Consider the following 15,058-nt stretch of genomic DNA (forward strand, 5'->3'; position numbering starts at 1 on the left):
GGGAGCTATGAGGAGATTCAGAGTTTAAATATAAGAGAGCTCCTGCTCTCATGGAACTTAAACCTGGTGGAAGATGGGACATACATAAATAATTGCAATACACAATAGTACATAAGCACATTAGAGAGGTACTGAAATGCTTTGTGACCGTCAGGAGGAAATTTTCATTGCTGACCACTCAGGGAAATTTTCCTGGTAGAATGTGGCATTTGATTGTGGCTTTAAAGAATATCCAAGAATTCAGTAGGTACGAAAAAGAAGAAGAGGACATTTCAGGCATAGGGAGCAGCATGAGCAAAGGGTAAAGAAATTGCTGTTCAAGGGGTGTAGAATAGTTTAATTTGGCTCAAAAATAGAATACACAGCAGGGAATAGGAGAGCTTAGGCTTTGCCAAATTATAGAGGCCCTTGAATTTAATGCAAAGAAATTTGGTGGATGCTAGAGACACAGAAGATTTTTGAGCAGTGACATGGCTAGACTGTGCATGAGGAAGGTGATTCTGGTAGTAGAATTGGGGGTGGGGGGAGGAGTGGAGGTGAAGAGACCAGCCAAGAGAATATTGTGATAATCCAGGCAGGTGATAATGAAGCTCAGTTTGGGATTGGTAACAGTGGAAACAGAGAAGAAAAAAGAGACATTTTCTAGAGATGAAGTCAACAGGATTTGGCAACTAAGTGGATAGTGACTAGAGGGAAGAGTCAAAGATATTACTCCAAAGTTTTGAAAACATAGTAGCTTGGATGAATGATGTTACCATAGTCAGAAATAGTGAAATCATGAGGGAAAGCCACTTTAGAAGAAAAGATTGCTGGCTTGATTTTAAACATGTCCATTTTGACCTACTAACAGGACATCCGGATGGATAGGCCCTATAGACAGTCTAAGTGTGGGGCTGGAGATAAAGATTTTAGAATCATCTACATAATTAATAGCCGTGGAAATTGATAAGATCACTAAGGGAGGGGCTGTAGAAAGAGAAGAGGGCTAAAGACCGCACTTTGTGGAACACTCACCTTAAGGGATGGAAAAAGATCAGGAGACAGGATTAGGATCCTCCTAATAGGTTATCCCTTCTGCCTTTCTTTATTAAAAATGGAGCTAGGGAGCAGTGAAGGAGACAGCAGGGTGATCCTGGTATCATTAGTAGCAATAAAAAGGATGTGTGTTCTGGGCTTCCAAGCAACCTGGGAGGCTATTAGCTCTGGATTGACTTTAGCTTGAATTATTAGTGTCACTTTGGTTTTGCTAACATCCTCTATCTAATTCTTTCATTTGGTCAATGAGCATCCTTCCTGTTGGCAGATCATTGCACTTAACGTTTCTTAATCATAAATTCTAAATTAAATTTCCTTTCTTAATTCCTTTATTGTTTTAGGAACCTAAATGGTTCCTCTTGCCTTTTTCCTTATTCATCTTACATAGGAGTCCTCATCTCCATTCTCTGTTCTCCACTCCAGGGCATCATTGCTGAAGAAAATAAGAATCTGCAGCCTCAAGGAGATGAGGATCCAGGAAAATTCAAAGAGGCAGAACTAAAGATGCGAAAACAGTTTGGAATGCCCGAAGTAGAGAAGCTGGTCAATTACTATTCCTGCAGCTACTGGAAAGGACGAGTGCCCAGGCAGGGATGGCTGTACCTGACTGTCAACCACCTTTGTTTCTACTCCTTCCTTTTGGGCAAAGAAGGTAAGCTTTTATGGTCCAGGAGCCTGATCTAGCCCAAAGAAGCCACACACCACGGAGTAGGGATTTTGAGTTCTTCCCTTGCCAGGGCTTCAGTTCACATTCAGTGACTCCATATTGTGAGCCATTCTTGAGTCACACTGTCACTTATTTCTTCTGTTGATTTTTTTACTTTGTCTCTCAAAGCTGTTTGAATTGGTGTTTCTTTGTTTGGTGGTTCTCAGTAACCTTGGTGGTCCAGTGGGTGGATGTAACTGAGTTGGAGAAGAATGCCACCCTGCTATTCCCTGAGTGCATCAAAGTTAACACCAGGGACAAGGAGCTGTACTTCTCCATGTTCCTCAACATCAATGAGACCTTCAAGCTTATGGAGCAATTGGCCAATATTGCCATGCGGCAACTGCTGGACAATGAAGGCTTCCTGGAGGACAAGTCCCTCCCCAAGCCTGTTAGGCCTCTTAAAAACATCTCAGCCTTAAAAAGGTATGTCTCTTTTCACTTAAGAGAAACAGATAAATGATGCAAAGCAATTGGAGGCTTGGAGGCTCAGCGCAGTCATTGTCCTAATCCAATTTATAGTTGTGTGTGGGACTCTTCCTGTATTGTTCTGGATGAATGAATGAAAAAGCATTTATTGGGGCAACTAGGTGGCTCAGTGAATAGAGCACAGGCCCTGGAGTCAGGAGGACCTGAGTTCAAATCCAGCCTCAGACACTTCACACCTACTAGCTGTGTGACCTTGGGCAAATCATTTAACCCCAATTCCTTGCCTTGTCAGTGTGTTCCCTCAAAAAAAAGAAAGAAAGAAAAAAAGTAAAAGCATCTATTGATTACCTACCATGTGCCACGCATTTTGCTAGGCACTGGGATACAAATACAAAAGTGAGCCAGTCCCTGCCTTCAAGGACCTCATATGGTAATGAGGAACACAACACATATTAAGGAATGGTGGTCAGGGATGGGAACTTTGATCTGGGGAATTACAGGGATAACAAGCAGATCCATAAAGCAGTCTGTTTATGGCTCTTTCTAGCCATAAAATTGATTTAATTACTGTTCTAGAGCAAGAAGTGGAAAGGTAGAGGGGAAGAAGGATCAGTATGTGTGGGTGCGTCAGGCAAATGGGACAAGATGTACAAGGGTTGGCCACATGGAATGAAATGCATGGTTTGAGGCCAGCAAGATATGGTGGGTTAGGTGAGTTTGCATTTACTAATTCACCGATCAGGACCACTCAGCCCTGAAGCAGAGCTCCACAGAAGCTCAGGTTTTGCCACCCTCTCTAGTCCTTTTCCCACATTGAGCTACAGATCTGAGAGTGCTCCTGTTGCAGTTTGGAATATGATGATGTGTATAGATCTAAACCATGGACCTTTGGGTCACAACTCACTGAAGATCTCTGATTTTAGACTTCATGATTATAATAGGGCTTGTCAAAGTTTGAACCTTCCAAATTCCAGAAAAGAGCTAGCCTTCGGGATGCAGGACTATCCATCCATATTGATCTGCCAAGAGAAGTGTCCAAAATTCGAACACTATAAGGAAGGCAGGAGATATGTGCCAATTATCTTAATTAGGAGTAGGGTTCCCCCTTCCTTTCACTCTTTATTCCCAAGGAAAATGGGTCTCCTAAAAAAAATAATTTTTTAAAGTTACTTTTTAACCCGAATAAGAGATTAAAGTTCCAGTCTTCTCACTTATACATATGAATTGTATTTGTCCCAATCAGACAAATGGCAGTTCATGTTGCCCCCTGCTGCAGATGGATACAGTATAGCTCCTACTAGGTGATACTACTTAAACTGAACATAACATCATTGCTAACACTTGGCCCATGTACTTTGGTTTCTCTCTTCTGCTTTCAGAGATCTGGATGCCAGGGCCAAAAATGAATGCTACCGGGCAACTTTCCGGTTGCCAAAGGATGAACGGCTGGACGGACACACTGACTGTACCTTATGGACCCCATTCAATAAGATGCATATCCCTGGCCAGATGTTCATCTCCAACAATTATATTTGCTTTGCCAGTAAAGAAGAAGAGGCTTGTTATCTCATAATACCACTGAGAGAGGTGAAGAATTATTTCAGTTTGAGTATTAATATTCAAGGTCAGCAATCACATTATTATGGTGGTAGCCAAGATGGTGGAAAGAGCATTTGTTTAGGAGTTGAGAGACTTGAGTTCTCTTTCTGACTAACTACTTTGGCCCTTACTTGACTTCTTTCTGTCTCATCTATCAAATGTAGTTAAATCTATCTGGCCTTTATAGTTCTAGGTGGCATTTGGAGGTTCATGTAGGGCAATGGAAGAAGAAAACATGTTGGGTGGGAAGAACTTGTAAAGGTCTTTTTTTGGAAATGACAGGAGATAGTCTTTTAATTGCCATACGATGTTTGCTGTTAGTCATACTGTGTGGAATACGCCCCAGGGAGCATCACTTGGGTCAGGGGATCAGATCATTTCATGGGTTTCAGCAGTTCACCGTGTATCAAGGACTTTCTTTTCCTGTTGGATGATAATTCCATGACTTTCAGGAGGACCCATTGTGAAGGACAAGAACAACTGTTCTGTGTCTGAGAGATTAGACCATAAAAAAGAGACACACCAACTAATCCTCTGGTCCTGGGCTCTGTTTCAAGACATCACAGTAATTGAGAGTTTTAGAGCAAGATTTGGGATAGTAACTTCAAGGGCCCAACAAGACTTGCAAGTCATTAATTGTATAGGAAGCCCCTGGAGAGCTTTGACTACAAGTTACTACTTAAATGCAAAATATTGTAGTAACTATTCATTTCTTGTTTAGTTGTTTCAGTTGTGTCTGACTTTGTGACCCCTTTGGGCGGTTTTATTGACAAAGATACTGGAGCGGTTTGACCTTTCCTTCTCCAGCTCATCTTCCAGATGAGGAAACTGAGGCAAACAGGGTTAAGTGACTTGCCCAGAGTCACACAGCTAGTGTCTGTAGCCAGATTTGGACTCAGGTCTTTCTGTCTCCAGGCCTGGCACTCTATCCACTGTGCCACTTATCTACCCCAGTAACTATTCATAAATAATGGCAATAAGACTTGACTTTTATTCCAGTTTATAGCAGAAAAAAGATAAATTTTGTTTAAAACATGCACTAGTTAGACATGGGAATCTTTTGATTCTTTTGCAAATATAAATAAATGAGACTGGTTTCTGCAAGCCTCAACATGAATTAAAAGCATTTATTAAGCACTGTCCATGTGCCAGGCATTGTGCTATGTGCTAGAAATAGAAAAGAGAAAGAAAAGTCCCTACCCTCAAGCAACTTGTCTTCTGTTGAGGAAAACAAAAATGTGTAGAGATAACCAAAATAAACACTGAATATATAGAAAATTAGCTCAAAAGGGAAGGAATTAGCTGCTGAGGGAACAAGGCAAGGCCTCCTGTAGAAGGTTGCACTTGACACTTAGTCTTAAAGGAGGCCAGGGATTCTAAGAGACAGAAATAAAGATGGAGAACATTCCAGGCATGGGGAACAGTCAAATGGAATAAGAACCCATCTAGTTTCCTGTCTTCAGGTGTGGAAACATCGATGGGGCCACACCTTGGTTGCCTCTGAGATATAGTCTTCAACATGGACTTGCTTCTCAGGGGAAATTTCATGCAAGAAGACAGCTTCCAAGTTTAATCTATTTTGAGAAAAGGGGAGACTCGGAAACTCCTGATCACGTACATGTGTCTTTAATAGTCAGTTCTTGGGTATGTTTGGCTTCTGTCGTAGCTCAAGGGAGAATCATGGAACAAATGCCTCTTTTTTTGCAGGTGACAGTGGTTGAAAAAGCTGACAGCTCCAGCGTGTTACCAAGCCCACTGTCTATTAGCACCAAAAGTAAAATGACCTTCTTGTTTGCCAATCTGAAGGACCGGGATTTTTTGGTCCAGAGAATCTCCGATTTCCTTCAGAAAACATCAGCTAAGAAGCCACGTGCTGGCAGCAGAGAGAAGGCTGGAGTCACGGATCCAACACCAGGGGAGGTGAGATGGAAGGAACATTTGACATGTATTAAAAGAAATTTTTCATAGTTATTGAATAAAGTTCTTATTTTCACTGTTCTTAATTTAAGAAGCAGGAAAGTTGAACTTTTCACTTTTTTCTCTCCTTAAAAATCATACCTTAGATAAGTTGCTTTTTAAACTGTATGGGGCCTTCATTTTTTTTTTCTGAAGATCGCTGGCCCTTAGTCAAAAAATGGTTCTCCACTCCTCACCTGTTTGTCAAATTCTAAATCATTCAAAGGCATTGAAGGTACCTCCATCAAGGGGCCTCATTCCAACTTTATCTTCCATAATCTTCAATATGTACTTTGTGCTCTCAGTCCAGGATACTCTTCTGACTCTACTATTTCTCTTTTGTTCATGATATTTTCTACACATCAAGTGAAAAAGAAGAATACACTAGTGTGAAAAGGAGAAAAGTAGATGGAACTTGTTATTTTTCATAGCTGTACTTAACAAAAATGTGCAAATATGGAGGAAGGGGTGGGAGAGTGGCTGTCATATAAACCTCACTTTTATCTGAAACAGGCAAAGAAGGATTGAACACATATTACAGACACACAAAGAGTTTGGTACAGAAACACATAAAACTAAAAGGGAAATGAGGGGGGACAAGAAGGAGATGTTAAGAGGTAAGATAATATCAAGGAGCAGATAGCTGAAAGCAGAACAAACTTCACGATCTGGAAGGGAAGATTACAAGGAGAAAAAAGAAAAGAAACTAGAATCTGTGGAAATGCATTAGATTGCCTGTTAAAAAGATAGGCATTTGGGGAATGGCTGAACAATATATGAGTGGAATGGAATACTATTGCACCAGAAGAAATGACAAAAGAGACAATTTCAGAGTATTGTGGCTACTATGAATTGAGGCAGAGTGAAATGAGCAGAAACAGAAGAACAGTTTATATAAAGAAGACAACATTGTGAAGAAAAACAACTTTGAAAGAATTAAGACCTCTAATCAAAGCAGTGACCAACCTATATCTCTGGAGGACATGTGGTGAAATGTTATCCATCTCCTAACAGGTGATGGACACGTGGCTCAGAAAGATTTATATTTTTAAAATATGGCCCCTATAAACATGACTACCCTAATTTGTTGTGAGATTGTTTTTCTTTATTTCTTTCATTTGGCATGAGGGGGAGTTGAGGAATGGAATGTTAACAAAAGTAAGATCCCCAAAAAAGGCTATTAAAACATTATTAAAATTGGTTTCAGAGAAACCTGGGAAGACTTGTATGAACTGATGCAAAGTGAAGTGAGCAGAACCAGGAGAACAAGTTATACAATAGCTATAGTGTAAAGACAAGACAACTTGGAAAAATTTGAGAACTCTGATAAATACAATGACCAACCACAAAGCCAGAGTACTCAAGATGGAACATGCTACTCACCTCCTGACAGAGAGCCAGTGGGCTATAAATTGAGACAGTTTTTAAGGGTCGAGGATGATCAAAGCAGGAATTTGTTTTGCTTGACTCTACATTTTGTAACAGAGGTTTTGTTTTTCTTGCTTTCTTAAATGGGAGGAAGGGAGAGGAAAAAAATGAGAATCTTAAAATAAAATTTCATTTTTAAAAAAAATATTAAGTACAAAGAAAAGGATGTTCATAAGAAAGTAATATGTAGAATTTATTATGTTTTTTAAAAAATAACAAGCAGTATGAAATAGATCAGTAGTTGCATAGAGAACCTTCTTTTTTGATTCTGTGTATACAGAAATGCCTTTTTAATTTATGTTTGATTTTAGAATAAAAAAATAAGATTTAAAAAGTGAAGGGTACACTATCAGTGTCTGGCCCTTGGAGAATGAAGTCTTTGACTAGCCAATGCAATCAGGCTAACAGATAAATTGGGAAACCATTTTAACCTGCTTTTTCTTTTCCTCAGGAGAGCAGTGATCTGCTTGCTAGCCCATCCTCCACCCTCAGCAGTCAACTCACCTCCTTCTTGGAGGAGGCTCCAACTGCTTCTCATGGACTTCTCAAACTTTTTCAGAAAAACTCATCCACAGAGTTTCTTGGACCCAAGGGGGTAAGACTTTCTCTATTATGATTAAGAGATCCAAAGTTTGAATGAATGTTGGATTCTCAAGAGAGGAAGAAGCCAATAATATCACTGGGCACAGGCACATGTGTGGGCTCCTTCCCCCCTGTGCCACTAGCATTTCTCTACCAAAACCCACAAGGCCCTGATGTACCCACCCAAACCAGAGACTGAAAATTAGGCAGAATTGTCCTCTGGTTGGAGGTGTGAAGAAAAAGTCTCTGGGAAATAAATGGAAACCAGTTTATTTCAGTGGACATGATATAACAGAAAGAGACAGTCTCAGGGCTATTGTACTTCTCATTAATTCGCCATAAGTCATAAGGAGTTGAAGTCAATGTCTCCTTTCAGCTTGCTAAGCACTTATATTTTTTGACTATAAGGGTTTTGCAATTTGAGAGAGATGGTCAGTGTTTCATGGGTGATTTATTTAGCGATGAAAGAGGTTTTCTGTGTATATAGCTTTGGCCTGGCATGTTTACATAAGCTGTCTGGAGTTCACAATTACAAACAACACTCTTTTTTCTAAGGCAAAGGAGAAGATGAAAGAAGAATCTTGGAATATTCACTTCTTTGAGTATGGACGTGGCATGTGCATGTATCGTACAGCAAAGACCCGGGAGCTGGTCTTAAAGGGGATCCCTGAGAGCCTCCGTGGAGAACTCTGGCTCCTGTTCTCAGGTGAGCTGCTCTCTCACCACTGCCACACCACTGGAGTTCCCTTCCTCTCAGGGAGTCCTTTAAGGCAGAACATCTGCTTTCTGCTACAAGGTAACTCCACTGGAATGTGAAATGGATTAGGGAGAAGGCCGCCTCGTACACCAGGTTCATGTGGTGGGCCTGCATTCCTCACTGCTCTTTATTGCTTAAGTCTTAGTAGCTCTTGGAGGTCTGGAACCTAATAAAGTAGATGCTACAGAGTGAAATGGAACTTTGCCTTTACTTGAAATTGATCCCCCAATCTCTTATTTTCTGTAAACTCTCCAGCCTAGAGTTTTATTGAACCCCTAGGCATAAACTCTTCTGAGAATGTCAGCGAGTGCTGTGTGTATTCTACTGCAGGAGCCTGGAATGAGATGGTGACCCACCCTGGATACTATGCTGAGCTAGTGGAGAAATCCATGGGCAAGCAAAGTCTTGCCGCCGAGGAAATTGAGAGAGATCTGCACCGTTCCATGCCTGAACATCCAGCCTTCCAGAACGCAATGGGTATCGCTGCCCTCCGGAGAGTGCTAACTGCATATGCTTTCCGAAACCCAACAATTGGGTACTGCCAGGTTAGACACCACCAGTTTGACAGCAGGGATGGCTAGACCTAGAAAGACTCCAGGGCATCTATGTAGTTAGTGCCAAAGTTCGTGGAAGCAGGCAGCCCCCGACAAGATTTAGACAGGATTGGGTGTGTCCCAATACAGAGAAGGAATAGAAAAACAAATTCTAGTGATTGCTCTTGTCCCTCATATTAGAGTTTTATCTTTCACACGTTTCTGGTTTGGACTGAGTGTCTTTAGTCATAGTAAATAGTAAATGGAGGTTTCTCATTTGCTTCCACAAACATGAAGGGCCCGTTGTGTATTCAATCCTGAGCCAGGTCTTGGGGCAGAGTGGCCTTGCTTTCCCTGCTGAGGATGGACTGATACAGCCAGTGGCTTGAAATAGGAGCTCCCAGTTTCCAATGTTGTTTGTTTTCTGTGCCTTCTCGCGTCTGTCATGGCCGGATGGTTCACAGGCTATGAACATTGTGACGTCCGTGCTGCTTCTGTACGGCAATGAGGAAGAGGCTTTCTGGCTGCTGGTGGCGCTCTGTGAGAGGATGCTGCCCGACTACTACAACACCAGGGTGGTAGGTGAGTTGGCCCAAAACTGTCCCTGAGACTCGGGGAGTCAAGCTATCTTGTTACTGAACAAGAAGGAAAGCACAAGTATCTTAAAAGGAAAGACATTATTGGGACAAAAGAGGTTTACTTTGAGAGACAACATGTTATGAATAATAAGAGCCAAAGGATTTAGATCTGAATTCTAATTCTGCTTCTGAAACTTTCTGGCCAGCTATTCATCCACAAATTATTCACCTCTTTGAGCTTCAGTATCTTTATCCATCGAACGGGGACATTAATCTCTGCCCTGCTTTTCTCGTGGGCTCCTAGAAGAAGAAGAATGCTGAAAACCACAGAAACCTCATACAGATGTCAGGGTGCCCATTGTAGCAATCCCTCCATCCATATTATAGTGCTTTAAAGAGCTCTGATTTCACCGGCGTTGGAGTTCCCCCTATAGATCACACTCCTCTCGGACTTAGCCTTCAGGAGTTTCTGTGGTGGAACAATTCATCACCCTGTGGCCGGTCTCGGAACTTAACTCAGCTGGTCCTTGGGTGACAGACAGTTTGTCATCACACCCATCCTCGAAGCCTTTCCCGGGTAATAGATCCTGCCCGAGCTTAAATCCGCTAGCCGAGCCCCTGAAAACCCAGGGTGTCCTCCGTACTACAGTGAGGCATCAAAGGAAGACACTAGTGATGGAATCCCCCTCCAAAGTACCTAACAGAATTCCGGATAGACACAGAGTACCCTTAGTTAGCCCCTCATGTAAGCAGCTGTTGATGAAAGTGGTCACATACAAACTCCACTTTTTAGAACTAGGGACTAATGAGGTCTAAGTTTCCACCAGCCTAAAAACTGAATTCTTACATTGGACATTCCGAAAATGACCCTGGAAGGCAGGTGTTCAAAGATGAGGAAACTGAGGCAAGCAGAAGTGAAGTGACTTGCTCAGGGTCACACAGCTAGTGTCTGAGACCAGGTGTGAACTTTGGACTCCAGGCCCGGTGCTCTAGCCACTGCACCGCCCAGGTGCCACTAGGGACTGAATTGTTATCTTCTTTTCTCTTTTAGAGTTTTAGGAGAAGATGAGTGTTTGTACCAAAGAAAGAAAAGAGTATGGGCAAGGAAGGAAGCCATTTTTCTGTTACTGTCAATCAGGGATTGTAGTAAAGGGGCCCCAAACTAGTGGGCTTTTATTCCATTATAATAAGTTATAAATGATTTGGCTAAAAATCTGTGCCAGGGTAAGAACAGCCGTAACCCAGGTCACAGAGAAGATGAAGGATACCCTGGCTCACCGAAAGCTTCCTCTTCTTCCCCTTCAGGTGCGCTTGTGGACCAAGGCATCTTTGAAGAGCTCACAAGGGAATTCTTGCCCCAGCTCTCGGAGAAGATGCAGGACCTAGGGGTTATTTCCACCATCTCCCTCTCCTGGTTTCTTACTCTCTTCCTCAGCGTCATGCCTTTTGAAAGCGCCGTGGTCATCGTCGACTGTTTCTTCTACGAGGGGATCAAGCTCATTTTGCAGGTCTCCTTGGCCATCCTGGATGCCAACATGGAGCAGCTGTTGAATTGCAGTGACGAAGGTGAAGCCATGACAGTTCTGGGCAGGTGATTCACGGTTCCCCTATCATTTGACTAGCCCATCAGTCTTATGAAGCATGCTGCCCTCCTCATAGGCGTGCAGAGAATGCACATTTTCAGACATGGCCAGTAGGTTGATATGTTTTGTTCATTGATCCTTCTAAATAATGATACTATGATAACTGCTTGATGGCAGGACAAAATTAAGTGGGGTGGACTAGATGATCTCTGACAGCTCTTTCATCTGTAACACTTTATGGTTCTTTAAGTTGTTTTCTGATACTCCTTAGGCCCCACACTTGCCCAAGTAGGCTGCTATTATGAGAGCAAACCATTGGGCAAGAGGAGTATCTTTTAGGGTAACATAGCCTTGTCCAGCCTCAGTCATTCGTTCAGCAAACATTGATTAAGTATCTACTGTGCAGAACACAAACCAGGCAGTAAGGAGGATGCAGGGTTTAGGCAAGGCACAGTCCCTGCCTTTGTGTAGCTGACGGGAGGGGTAAAGACCAAAAAGTAAATAACAAATACTTAGTATCACATAATAAGGGAAGTGTAGATAAAATGCTATGTGAGGTCAAAAGGGGAAGGTCATTACTGGTGGGGGAACCAGGGAAGGTTTCCTGGATGGACAGGGAGTTAAAGGTTGCAGAGGGAGATGGAGGACATTCCAAGCATGAGGAATAGCAAGAGCAAAGGCCAAAAATGGGAGAAGGTAAGGCCTATTGGGGAGATGGGGCAGAGAGTAATCTAGTTGGGACGGCACATATCATGTACAGGGGAAATGATCAGACATGGGTAGCATCAGTTTGTGGAGAACCTTGACTACCTGGTATATTAGGTGGCAGCAGTAGGAAGTAGAGAGGAGGGGCAGGAGGGAGCACCAGCCACTCTTCTTCATCTAGATACTATTCCAGCTTGACTCTCCAGCTCCTCAGTGAAACAGCACCTGGGTGAGGGGAGATATATGGAGTAAGGGAGAGTGAAGAGTTAAGTGTGACAATGAGGTGGTTACCCTGGGTGAATGGAAGGATGGTACTGCCTTGAGAGTAATGGGATAGTTTGGAAAAGGGATGAATTTAGAGGAAAGATAACAAGTCATGTTTTAGACATGATGAGTTTGAGGTGCCTATGAGACATCCAGTTGAAATATCTATTAGGGCTCAGGAGAGAAATTAGCAAAGACTAAAAGTCATCCAGTCCTTGGAGTGAAAAGGAATATGGTATGTGAAACCTCAAATTTCCTTGGATATATAGATCTATAGAAATGGTATTAGTATTAAATCCATGAGAGCTGGTGAGGTAACCAGGAGTATATAGCGAAAGAAGAGAAGTCCCACGGTAGATCCTTGGGCTACAACCATAGTAAGGGGGCAGGATGTGAAGGATGATTTCCTTCAGCAAAGGAACCTGAAAATAAGCAGACAGGTCAGTCAACAAGCATTTAATTTGTGCCATTCACTGCACTATACAGTGGGAATACCAAGAAAGGCAAAAAGATAATCCCTCCCCTCAAGAGTCTCATGTTCTAATGGGAGAGACAACATGCACAAAAATTGTATGTGTGAGGTATAAGTGTAAGTAGAAAGTGAGCCCCGAAGGAAGACACTAGCAGCTGGGGCAGTAAGAGCAGGACTGTTAAAGGACTCTTGCTGAAGGTGAGATTTGAGTTGAGGCTTGAAGGAAGCCAGGAGATGGAGGTGAGGAGGGAGAATATTCCAGGCATGGCCAAGGAAAAGGCATCAAGTGAGGGGATGGAATATATGTGAGGAACAGCAGGGAGGCAGGGCTGGAAAGGTAGAAGGAAGCTAGGTTATAAAGAGATTTAAAAGCCGCAAGAGGACTTTATATTTGACACTGGAATTTATAGAGGGGGCAAAGGTGACCTGGTTAGACTTGTGCTTTTGGAAAACCACCTTGGCAGCAGAGAGGAGGGGGAAAGAGAGCAGCATCATGACGACCCAGGAAGGAAATGCTTTCCAGGAGAAGAGAGCCAGTAGTGTCAGATGCCACAAAGAGGTCGAGTAGGATGAGGATTGAGAAGATTCCATTAGATTTAACAATCAAGAAATCCTTGGTAACTCTGGAAAGAGTGGTGTCAATTGAGCACTGATGTTGAAAGCCAGGCTGGAATGAGTTAAAAAAAAGTGGGTGGGAGGAAAGGAAGTAGAAGCAAGGAGTATTGATAGCTTTTTCCAGCTCTTTGGCAATGAACAGAGCCTAAGAGGATGGAGGGGCCAAGTGAGTTGTTTGTGTTTTTTTTTTCTTTAAAGAAGGGACTTGGGTATGTTTGTAAATGACAGGAAAAAAAGCAGATCGGGAAAGGTTGAAGAGTGGGGCAAAGAAAGATTGTGGGGGCAGTCGGCTGGTGAAGGAAGGAAAAGAGGAGATTCAAAGGATGTGTAAAGGTACTGATCTTGGCAAGGAAATGGGCCTCCTCTTTATCAGGGGTTGGAAGAAGGAGAAGAGAATAGATGATTGTATCAAGGGTATAGAGTCAGTGAAAGAAGAGGGCACTGGTGGCAAATGGCTTCTTTCACAATAAAAGTATGAGGCCAGGCCTCAAGTGTGAGGTTTGAGGGGAGAACAGAGGGTTTGGGACAGCTACTTTTGAGAGCAGAGTGAACACTTGGTAGAGTAAAAAGATGGCTTTGCTGCAGGGAGGGCATGGTTAAGATTAAATGACGTAAGTTTGTAGTGGACTTGGCACAGTTGCATGACGCCTTCCAGCTGCGTCCAGTAGTGTGTGTCACCGTCTCCCAGCAACCAAGTCTTGAGTCTTGCTAAGGCCTTGTTAAGTCCTTGCTGGCCTTGCCAGAAGTGGCAATTTACTTCTGGATTGCTGTTTGCTTCCAAGTTGAGTGCAGATAGGTGGCCTCTGTCCAAGTTGTGTATATCATCCCTACCTTTGTCATCACAGAGACAAAGCAGCCAGGGTTCCTTGAGCCAAAAGGTTGAACAAGGAAATCAGACTAAGGGATTTCCTTTTAGGGCAAATGGAGCTAAACTAGAGTTACAGACTATTTGTTGCATCTTAAATTTCTAAGAGTATCATGAAGCATTGGAATTCTCTGACTCAGAAGGAAGATGTCTCCAACCCAGTGAAGGGCTCCCAGTAGTCTCCTTGAACGCGTACGTTTCATGAGCATATATGAAAAATAAGTGAGTAGCCAAAGACAGGCCCCCAAAGGAGCTTTTTCTATTTGATTTTGCCTACTTCTTATTCTCACTCACTGTTTTCTAAACTGATAAATGTTTTCCTCCTTCTTAATCACAGATACCTGGATAATGTGGTGAATAAGCAAAGTGTTTCTCCCCCTATCCCACACCTACACGCCTTACTTACCAGTGGGGATGAGCCTCCTCCCGAAATCGATATTTTTGAACTCTTGAAAACATCTTATGAGGTCAGGAATCACTCTAGGTTTGACTTTATTTAGCAGTTGTACATGCACCCTGATTAACTGACTTGGATGTTGGCATACGGGTCCTGACATGCTTTTATCTGGAGGTATTTAATTGACTTTTTTTCCTTTTCTAGAAATATAGCAGTTTAAGAGGAGATGACATTGAACAAATGCGGTTTAAGCAAAGACTGAAAGTCATCCAGTCCTTGGAGGACACAGCAAAAAGGAGTGTGGTATGTGGAACCTCAGATTTCATGCAGAAGTTTTCACCTTTGCTGATGTTGTTTTTAGGAATTCTGCCTTTCTAGAATTTTCCTAGAGTGTTCTCTGCTCAGGTAGAGGGAACTGCTGATCACTGGAATCACCACTGATGATTTAGCTCTGATTAGTTCACAACCGGATGGCTAATAAGCTGGGCCAATTATTGGCATTTCCAAATGACCTCAGTTGCCAGACTGAGGCCAGAAACAACTGTGCCTCTTCA

General features: G+C 42.6%; 1 protein-coding gene across 5 annotated transcripts in view; it reads left to right on the forward strand.

Annotated features, from left to right (window-relative positions):
- TBC1D9B (TBC1 domain family member 9B) overlaps positions 1-15,058 on the forward strand; it is a 35,762-nt gene that overhangs the window by 9,159 nt on the left and 11,545 nt on the right. For all 5 annotated transcript variants that reach the window (XM_036749159.1, XM_036749161.1, XM_036749162.1 and 2 more), the window contains exons 4-14: positions 1,459-1,687; positions 1,909-2,167; positions 3,550-3,757; positions 5,477-5,689; positions 7,605-7,748; positions 8,291-8,441; positions 8,823-9,037; positions 9,490-9,607; positions 10,909-11,194; positions 14,445-14,574; positions 14,709-14,807. In XM_036749159.1, the coding sequence (XP_036605054.1) occupies positions 1,459-1,687; positions 1,909-2,167; positions 3,550-3,757; positions 5,477-5,689; positions 7,605-7,748; positions 8,291-8,441; positions 8,823-9,037; positions 9,490-9,607; positions 10,909-11,194; positions 14,445-14,574; positions 14,709-14,807 (2,052 nt within the window). The remainder of the gene's footprint in view (positions 1-1,458; positions 1,688-1,908; positions 2,168-3,549; positions 3,758-5,476; positions 5,690-7,604; positions 7,749-8,290; positions 8,442-8,822; positions 9,038-9,489; positions 9,608-10,908; positions 11,195-14,444; positions 14,575-14,708; positions 14,808-15,058) is intronic.

This window comes from Trichosurus vulpecula, chromosome 3 (assembly GCF_011100635.1).
Source record: "Trichosurus vulpecula isolate mTriVul1 chromosome 3, mTriVul1.pri, whole genome shotgun sequence".
NCBI classification, from domain to species: Eukaryota; Metazoa; Chordata; class Mammalia; order Diprotodontia; family Phalangeridae; genus Trichosurus; species Trichosurus vulpecula.